The sequence below is a fragment of the Bos indicus genome, chromosome 3 (assembly GCF_029378745.1).
Source record: "Bos indicus isolate NIAB-ARS_2022 breed Sahiwal x Tharparkar chromosome 3, NIAB-ARS_B.indTharparkar_mat_pri_1.0, whole genome shotgun sequence".
Taxonomy (NCBI): Eukaryota; Metazoa; Chordata; class Mammalia; order Artiodactyla; family Bovidae; genus Bos; species Bos indicus.
The window spans coordinates 42,700,876-42,711,308 of record NC_091762.1 but is presented as its reverse complement, the minus strand read 5'-3'; the positions used below and the strand labels follow the sequence as shown (position 1 = coordinate 42,711,308).

The window sequence follows — 10,433 nt, the reverse complement described above, 5'->3', positions numbered from 1 at the left end:
AACTACACAGCCCTGAAGAAATAATAGACATTATGACATTACTTAAGCTTTTAAGTTCGAAATAACATACATTAGTGAACTTCATTATTCATTCCAGTGTGTCTGCTCTTTAGCAGACCCTCTTGTGATTTTCTTTAGTTGGAAAAGCTGTCCTGATTGACAAATGACCAAAATGGGGCAAATGACTTCTCCAAGGACGAGCAGGAAAGTAAGGAACTCTGTACAAAGGTACGGGCATACAGCACCCCTGCAGGTTCTTTGTTTCATGGTTTTAACAAGGCCTACTGAGGCCAATGGTTATTAAAGAATCTTTTTGTGTATCTTTCCCATCAAGAAATATGTGTTCAATGCCAGTCAGCACCTTGTAATAGAATATAATGACAGATTTATTTAAGAACCTCTCAATAAAAATCTATTGACAATGAACATTTTATTATATAGCACATCTATTGTGTCTAGATATTAAGAATGCAAGGGTAAATTCTCTGGTCTTTATCCTGAAAAAACAACTATACCTGGTCTCAGTATACTTTTGCAGGATAGAGCTTAATATAGACTTGGGCTAAAATGGAGGTTCTGTATTTCACCAAAATATTTATACTAACCTATTTACATAAAATCTGATTTATATTTAATTTGAAAAAAAAATCCTTACTTTCTAGAATGATATTAATATTACTAGAAAGAATCCATTTCCATTACTAGAAAGAAATCCATTACTTTTGAGTAGAACTTTCAGCCTATGAGATTTAAGGGAAAGATGAAAAAAATGATAAGAAAAAAATGAATGCAAACACACTGACTCACTTTAGTGGTGTTGGTAATGCATGTGTGTGTTTCAGATGTTACATACTCATCTCAATGCAGCATGAGGGGAATATGAGAGCCCTTTGAAGATTCCTGAGTACCTGGTTCTTCTCCTCGTATTCGCTGATTCTGAACAATCTCCAGAAGTTGCTGGGCTGCTTGGTTGACACTCATATACCGAGGAGGTTCATAGATCTTTCTTCCCCTGTAAGTGTAAAAGTAGATGCCACTGTTCTTAGCCATGAAATTACATAATACATTTTTAATGTAATTATTCCCCCAGGTATAGTCAATTACCACATTCTATGTTCTGTTTGAAGCTGCCACTTGTTACTCACTTTAAGTAAATCATTTACCTTTAGTTTCTTAAGCTTTCTTCATTGTCCTATTTCAAATGCTCTCTCATCTCACTGAAATGTTGGCAGAAATAAGTGCAACAACTTAAAGATAAATGCTTAAATCAAAGTTCAGTTCAGTTCAGTCGCTCAGTCGTGTCCGACTCTTTGCGACCCCATGAATCGCAGCACGCCAGGCCTCCCTGTCCATCACCAACTCCCAGAGTTCACTCAGACTCTCGTCCATCGAGTCAGTGATGCCATCCAGCCATCCCATCTTCTGTCGTCCCCTTCTCCTCCTGCCCCAAATCCCTCCCAGCATCAGAGTCTTTTCCAATGAGTCAACTCTTCGCATGAGGTGGCCAAAGTACTGGAGTTTCAGCTTCAGCATCATTCCCTCCAAAGAAATCCCAGGGCTGATCTCCTTCAGAATGGACTGGTTGGATCTCCTTGCAGTCCAAGGGACTCTCAAGAGTCTTCTCCAACACCACAGTTCAAAAGCATCAATTCTTCGGCGCTCAGCCTTCTTCACAGTCCAACTCTCACATCCATACATGACCACAGGAAAAACCATAGCCTTGACTAGACGGACCTTTGTTGGCAAAGTAATGTCTCTACTTACTCTTATTCAAAGTGGTTCTTTAGGCAAAAATAATTCAAAATAAGTAGAAATTTGTTCTATACTCTAATCAGTAGAAATTTGTTCTATACTCTAATCAGATTTTATAGGGTTCATTTTTATTACCATGTTTAAACCACATATTCCTCTTTTCATATCTTCCTCTAAGAAAAGTAAACTACAGCAATAAAAATCTCAAAGTCTTAGAGGATAAGATATGTTTACTTCCATATGCCTCAAAAGCCTATCAAATGTGCTCAATGGTCAAAATATTGCTTTTGCAGTTTACAAAAAAATTCATATAGATTATTTTGTTGACTCTCAAAACAATTCTGTAACTCAGGTCTAAGAGAAATATAATGCAAGCCACAAATAGAATTTAAAATTTTCAATAGTATCTACAATAACAAAAGTAAAAAAAAGAGACAAAATTAATTTTAATAATGTATTTATTTAGCCCAATATATCCAGAATGTTATATTTCAACATTTATTCCTATACAAATTATTATACATCATTTTTGTACTAAGTCTTTGAAATCTGGAATGTATTCTATATTTTAGTACATCTTAATTCAAATGTTAAATTTTCACTGGAAATACTTGATCCGTATTCAGATCATAAAATTCATGGTTGTAAAAGTAGATTTACATATTGAATTGTTCTAAATATACTTAAATGTTATCTAGTTACTTAGTTGAGTATTAGTTTTAAATTAATTAAAACTAAATTATAAATTCCATTCCTCAGTTACATTAGTCATATGTATTTAAAGCTCTCGTTAGTTATATATGGGTAGCAGCTACTGCATCTATAAGTAAAAAGGGGTTATTTCCCCCAATATACAATTGAAGACAATACGGCTCAGAAATGCAAGTAACTTTCCCAAGAGCACATAACCAGAGTCCAACTCATGACTCAAACCCATGTTTTCTGACTCTCAGTTAACTCATTCCACATATATTTACTGAGTGCCTATTAGGTGCCAACCACTGTTCTCAATACTGAACCCATGAAATTTACTGCTATTTCTATTCTATCATACTGCTTAACATTTCATAAGATTGAAAGTGTTAAATTTTGCACTGTTACTGAAAACTGATTTTCAACAATCTTTAGAACTTATGTCATTTAAGTAGAATTTATAGTCCATGGAATTAAAATAGAATTAAGCATTCTCAGAATACGAACTTACTTGATTAGATTTTCCAAAGACTGCTCCTTTACTTTGATGTCTGTAGGAAGCAAAAACAGATAGTTCTATTTTAATTAAGTACTTTACCCAAAATCCTACATGTAAACTTCAGCTGAAACACCTAAATTTTTGGTAAATATTATTCTCAAGTCTCTAAAATGCTAATTTGAGAGTCTGTGACAATCTTCCCTCACACTTGTATCTGGCCACATTTTTAAGGAAATATAAAGAAGAATGGAAGCTTGTGGTTGTATAAAGATCATTAGTTAGAAAACAAACATGAGGTTGGCCCTGAGACCATCCTGAATGGACTGAATTTCCTCTTGGAAAAGAAGACAGGAAAGAGTTAGACAAATATTGGCATATACACTATCTAACAGCTAATCAAAATCTTTGTGTTCATTTCTATTAGCTGGTAACTGCACAGATCCAACTGGAAAGTTCTTGTTAACATGTTCCTATTCTTACCTATTTTTCAGGCACTAGAATATAAGCTTAAATGCATGTAATGTAAATAAAAGAAAATTCTTACCACGTATTGAAGAGACTTTCGCTTTTCTGTGAATGGTAAGATATGCCAGTAACTTATGAAACATTTTAATACCAAATATTCATACTTTAATGGGGATTTCCCAAGCATGGACTGGTAGCCACAACAGCCAAAACACATATAGCCCTTGCTCTCATAAAGCTTGATGATGCAAACATCACAAAGATTTGATTCTTTATGCTTTGTAATCACTGATGCTCAGCTAAACAATCTGGTAGAAGGTAAAAGAGCAGAATCACTCTACATCCTCACAGGAACTCAGTACACAACAGCAAGAGCAACAGCTGCTTCCTGTTCTACATGCTAAAAACAAATGGTTCGGCCAAAGTTTGTTACTGCAAAAATAAATAGAGTGTAACTGAGTGGTCTTTTTGATAGACTTTGACAACTTTCTCTAGTGATTATAAACTTTCTCGAATGATTATAAAAGTTTTTCTTACAAAGAATACTAAGTATTTGCTTGGAAAATGCTCTAGAGATAATCCCTTACATATATTCTAAATGTTCTTAGAACCAGCAATGAATATATTTTTCAGGTTTGAAATTCATTATTTAGGCATTTTCATTGTATGGCACATATAGGAAATATGTATACCTGTTATTGAAATATGGCCTGCAATACAATTAATGATATAAACATCAACTTAGATCTCCTCTACCTAATAGCTGTAATCATTTTTAAAAAGTAAACATTTATTAATGCATTCACCTTGAGCTTCTGAAATGTTATTTGTGATAGTTAAGTTTTTAATATTTCCATTTTTTCACTTTTTAAATGATACATTCTATAGAATTTTATTTTAAAAATGAAGAGGGCTGGGGAGAATTTTTATGGGCAAATGCTTCTTCACTAATGTAAGTGTGTATTAGTGAATAAATTCAAGCCAGACTCATCTTACCTTGTATTTACACAGGCCATATTTATTCCTTTCTACTTTCTAGAATGTAAGCTTCTCTTATTCATTTTAGTACCAGCATCTAGCATAATGTAGAGTACCTAGCAGATACACCATAAATTCTACTGAATAAATTTGTTCATGTGGCTCTACTATGACAGCTAATTTAAACTATCTACCTCTTAAGTAGAGTAAAAGTCCCAACTCCTTCAGAAACCTTTATAGACTTCCTCCCAAAGGCTCTTTGTCCTTTGAGACAGACATACAATTAGTGCTATATTTTGTTAATCTCCAATTACATCATATATATTAGTCTTGCCTTTCCAAGTAAATTTTAAATTCTCTATGGTTTCTTACCATGACATATTCTCACTAATCCTTACAGGGTATGGCCCATAAGAGCAGCCATTCAATAAATACATACTAATTAAAAATAATGAGAACTCCAGGTGATTAAATGATGAGATCTATGGTTTGCGAAGTCAGAATCATGATATCTTATACTTCACACCTTGTTCCTGTTTTTGTTAATGGAGCAAGGAAGATATATTGTTTAACCTTGTTTGTCTTTTCCCAGGAAAGCCAAGAAAAGAGGCAGCAGCTCTTAGAGAAAGTTCAAGAGCCAAAGTTCTGGTTTGTCCTTCCTGCCTCGATACAATAGAACTTAATTGTTCTCTCAACTTTCAGGTACACAGCACATTAGTTCCAACTAGATTTCAAAATCCTGAGAGCAGGACCCAGGTCTAATACTTCCTTGGTATTCCAGAAGAACCTAACTCCACAGTGGGCATAAATACTTAATAAATACTGTGAGCTGAATTTCTAACTGCCCTTTCAAAGCTTCCAAAAGATAATTCCAATTTTCCCCCCTTTCCTATATTTTTTTTTTCGTGATACATGAAGATGTTATCACAGGTAGCTTGCCTCTTAAGACTACTTTTATCCTCATTCTGTTTTAAAAACTCAGTTCTGTTGTTTAAACACACACACACACACACACACACACACTTCATATCGGAGCTCCAATGAATCCCTATTTGTCATCCCTCAGTTGCATATATTTCTACCTCTGCCTTTAATAAAAGCTTTTTTAAATGCCTGTACCTCTTGCATCATTCTCCTTTGACTTTCTACATAGCGCTGGCCTTAATTGGCTCTAAGTTTAAGATAACATGATGGATACCTTTAATGGCATATTCCACACGAATTAACAAGAACCACAAAATAAGTTCTGCCAATAAGAACTACTAAAGAGGGAGACTAGTATCTTTCCACATGGAAAATCCAAACACAAAACTATAAAGCTAATTAGCTAATAATGAATTACTAAATTACACTGATAATTAACTAAAATAAGAAAGCATTATCATACCAGTAAATTGTGGGATTCAGGCATAAGCCAAAAAAAATACCAGAGAAGCATGCATGGCCTGATCTAGATCTAGAACTAATTAGGTATCACTCTTACTGCAGTAAAAAAGGAATGTAATCTAGCTGGAACTGAATGAACTAGCAAGAATTAAAGATTTTCTGTGACAATGGGTAATAAGATCAAGTCTGAAACTAAAAGTAAATGTTAACCAATTAACTTCTATTACATATCTGTTGGACAGCTACACTGTGCTACACTTCTAGACATTAGAAAGAGAGGAATCAGTAAAACAAACTCCCTGCTCTTACAAAGTAAAGAAGAAAACCAACGAGTTAATAAAACAATTCACATGAATGGTAATACAAGAAGTTACACAAGGTAATGGGAAAGAAAATCACTGGGGAATACAGGGTGTACATTACATTAGGCAGAATTTTACTTTAGATCAGGAGTCAGTAAATGTTTCTGTAAAGAACCAGGTAGTAAATATTTTAGGTTCTGAAGGCCACAAGGTCTCTGTCAAAACTACTTATTGCTGCCATTGTAGCATGAAACAGACATAGATAATACATAAATGAAGTAGCGTGGCTGTGTTCCAATTAAACTTTATGAAACAGGTGGTAGCCTATATCTGATCCAGCAGAGGTGGTTTGCTAACCTTTGCTCTACATAATTTCCAAATTCTACCCTATAAGAAATGCTAACCATTAGTAAAACTTTTCTACAGTCTTCTCTTTTAAAGAGACATATTGATTGGGGTTCTGATAATGTACAAATTTATATATTATTGAATAATAGAGAACTTTGTACATGAGACAACCTAAATGTCTTTTTTTTTTTTTTTTACTTTACAATATTGTATTGGTTTTGCCATACATTGACATGAATCTGCCACAGATGTACATGTGTTCCCCATCCTGAACCCCCCTCCCTACCTCCATACCCATCCCATCCCTCTGGGTCATCGCAGTGCACCAGCCCTGAGCACCCTGTATCATGCATTGAACCTGGACTGGCAATTCGTTTCACATATGATAATATACGTGTTTCAATGCCATTCTCCCAAATCATCCCACCCTCGCCCTCTCCCACAGAGTCCAAAAGACTGTTCTACATATCTGTGTCTCTTTTGCTGTTTCACATATAGAGTTATCATTACCATCTTTCTAAATTCCATATATATGCGTTATTATACTGTATTGCTGTTTTTCTTTCTGGATCACTTCACTCTGTATAATAGGCTCCAGTTTCATCCACCTCATTAGAATGGATTCAAATGTATTCTTTTTAATGACTGAGTAATACTCCATTGTGTATATGTACCACAGCTTTCTTATCCATTCGTCTGCTGATGGACATCTAGGTTGCTTCCATGTCCTGGCTATTATAAACAGTGCTGTGATGAACATTGGGGTACATGTGTCTCTTTCAATTATGGTTTCCTTGGTGTGTATGCCCAGCAGTGGGATTGATGGGTCATATGGCAGTTCTATTTCCAGTTTTTCCACACTGTTCTCGATAGTAGCTGTACTAGTTTGCATTCCCACCAACAGTGTAAGAGGGTTGGTTCCCTTTTCTCCACACCCTCTCCAGCATTTATTGCTTGTAGACTTTTGGATAGCAGCCATTCTGACTGGCGTGAAATGGTACCTCATTGTGGTTTTGATTTGCATTTCTCTGATAATGAGTGATGTTGAGCACCTTTTCATGTGTTTGTGTCATCTGTATGTCTTCTTTGGGGAAATGTCTGTTTAGTTCTTTGGCCCATCTTTTGATTGGGTCATTTATTTTTCTGGAATTGAGCTGCAGGAGTTGCTTGTATATTTTTGAGATTACTTCTTTGTCAGCTGCTTCATTTGCAATTATTTTCTCCCATTCTGAAGGTTGTCTTTTCACCTTGCTTATAGTTTCCTTTGTTGTGCAGAAGCTTTTAAGTTTAATTAGGTCCTATTTGTTTATTTTTGCTTTTATTTCCAATATTCTGGGAGGTGGGTCATAGAGGATCCTGCTGTGATGTATGTCGGAGAGTGTTTTGCCTATGTTCTCCTCTAGGAGTTTTATAGTTTCTGGTCTTACGTTTAGATCTTTAATCCATTTTGAGTTTATTTTTGTGTATGGTGATAGAAAGTGTTCTAGTTTCATTCTTTTACAAGTGGTTGACCAGTTTTCCCAGCACCACTTGTTAGAGATTGTCTTTTTTCCATTATATATTCTTGCCTCCTTTGTCAAAGATAAGGTGTCCATGGGTGGGTGGATTTATCTCTGGGCTTTCTATTTTGTTCCATTGATCTATATTTCTGTCTTTGTGCCAGTACCATACTGTCTTGATGACTGTGGCTTTGCAGTAGAGCCTGAAGTCAGGCAGGTTGATTCCTCCAGTTCCATTCTTCTTTCTCAAGATTGCTTTGGCTATTTGAGGCTTTTTGTATTTCTATACAAATTGTGAAATTATTTGTTCTAGCTCCGTGAAAAATACCATTGGTAGCTTGATAGGGATTGCACTGAATCTATAGATTGCTTTGGGAAGTATACTCATTTTCACTATATTGATTCTTCCAATCCATGAACATGGTATATTTCTCCACCTATTAGTGTCCTCTTTGATTTCTTTCACCAGTGTTTTATAGTTTTCTATATATAGGTCTTTTGTTTCTTTAGGTAGATATATTCCTAAGTATTTTATTCTTTTCATTGCAGTGGTGAATGGAATTGTTTCCTTAATTTCTCTATTTTCTCATTATTAGTGTATAGGAATGCAAGGGATTTCTGTGTGTTGATTTTATATCCTGCAACTTTACTATATTCATTGATTAGCTCTAGTAATTTTCTGGTGGAGTCTTTACAGTTTTCTATGTAGAGGATCATGTCATCTGCAAACAGTGAGAGTTTTACTTCTTCTTTTCCAATCTGGATTCCTTTTATTTCTTTTTCTGCTCTGATTGCTGTGGCCAAAACTTCCAAAACTATGTTGAACAGTAGTGGTGAGAGGGGGCACCCTTGTTTTGTTCCTGACTTTAGGGATGCTTTCAATTTTTCACCATTGAGGATAATGTTTGCTGAGGGTTTGTCATAAATAGCTTTTATTATGTTGAGGTATGTTCCTTCTATGTCTGCTTTCTGGAGGGTTTTTATCATAAATGGATGTTGAATTTTGTCAAAGGCTTTCTCTGCATCTATTGAGATAATCATATGGTTTTTATTTGTCAATTTACTAATGTGGTGTATTACATTGATTTGCCGATATTGAAGAATCCTTGCATCCCTGGGATAAAGCCCACTTGGTCATGATGTATGATCTTTTTAATATGCTGTTGGAGTCTGTTTGCTAGAATTTTGTTAAGGATTTTTGCATCTATGTTCATCAGTGATACTGGCCTGAAGTTTTCTTTTTTTGTGGCATCTTTGTCAGGTTTTGGTATTAGGGTGATGGTGGCCTCATAGAATGAGTTTGGAAGTTTACCTTCCTCTGCAATTTTCTGGAAGAGTTTGAGTAGGATAGGTGTTAGCTCTTCTCTAAATTTTTGGTAGAATTCAGCTGTGAAGCCATCTGGTCCTGGGCTTTTGTTTGCAGGAAGATTTCAGATTACACTTTCAATTTCTGTGCTTGTGATGGGTCTATTAAGATTTTCTGTTTCTTCCTGGTTCAGTTTTGGAAAGTTGTACTTTTCTAAGAATTCGTCCACTTCTTCCACGTTGTTCAGTTTATTGGCATATAGTTGCTGACAGTAGTCTCTTACAATCCTTTGTATTTCTGTGTTGTTTGTTGTGATCTCTCCGTTTTCTTTTCTAATTTTATTGATTTGATTTTCCTCCCTTTGTTTCTTGATGAATCTAGCTAATGGTTTGTCAATTTTATTTATCTTCTCAAAGAACCAATTTTTGGCTTTGCTGATTTTTGCTATGGTCTCTTTTGTTTCTTTTGCATTTATTTCTGCCCTAATTTTTTAAGATTTCTTTCCTTCTACTAACCCTGGTGTTCTTCATTTCTTCCTTTTCTACTTGTTTTAGGTGTAGAGTTAGGTTATTTATTTGATTTTTTTTCTTGTTTCTTGAGGTATGCCTGTATTGCTATGAACCTTCCCCTTAGCACTGCTTTTACAGTGTCCCACAGGTTTTGAGTTGTTGTGTTTTCATTTTCATTCATTTCTATGCATATTTTGATTCCTTTTTTGATATATTCTGTGATTCATTGGTTATTCAGCAGCGTGTTGTTCAGCCTCCATATGTTGGAATTTTTAAGTTTTTCTCCTGTAATTGAGATCTAATCATACTGTATTGTGATCAGAAAAGATGCTTGGAATGATTTCAATTTTTTTGAATTTACCAAGGCTAGATTTATGGCCCAGGATGTGATCTATCCTGGAGAAGGTTGTGTGTGCGCTTGAGAAAAAGGTGAAATTCATTGTTTTGGGGTGAAATGTCCTATAGATATCAATTAGGTCTAACTGGTCTATCGTATGATTTAAAGTTTGTGTTTCCTTGTTAATTTTCTGTTTAGTTGATCTATCCATAGGTGTGAGTGGGGTATTAAAGTCTCCCACTATTATTGTGTTATTGTTAATTTCCCCTTACATACTTGTTCAGTTCAGTTCAGTCGCTCAGTTGTGTCCAATTCTTTGCGACCCCATGAATCGCAGCATGCCAGGCCTCCCTGTCCAT

The 10,433-nt window shown here is 35.1% G+C and overlaps 1 protein-coding gene across 5 annotated transcripts in view; it reads right to left on the bottom strand.

Moving 5' to 3' along the window:
• DPH5 (diphthamide biosynthesis 5) overlaps positions 1-10,433 on the bottom strand; it is a 45,871-nt gene that overhangs the window by 7,741 nt on the left and 27,697 nt on the right. For all 5 annotated transcript variants that reach the window (XM_019956970.2, XM_019956968.2, XM_019956969.2 and 2 more), the window contains 2 exons: positions 2,957-2,996; positions 909-1,012 (listed from right to left, as the gene is read on the bottom strand). In XM_019956970.2, the coding sequence (XP_019812529.1) occupies positions 909-1,012; positions 2,957-2,996 (144 nt within the window). The remainder of the gene's footprint in view (positions 1-908; positions 1,013-2,956; positions 2,997-10,433) is intronic.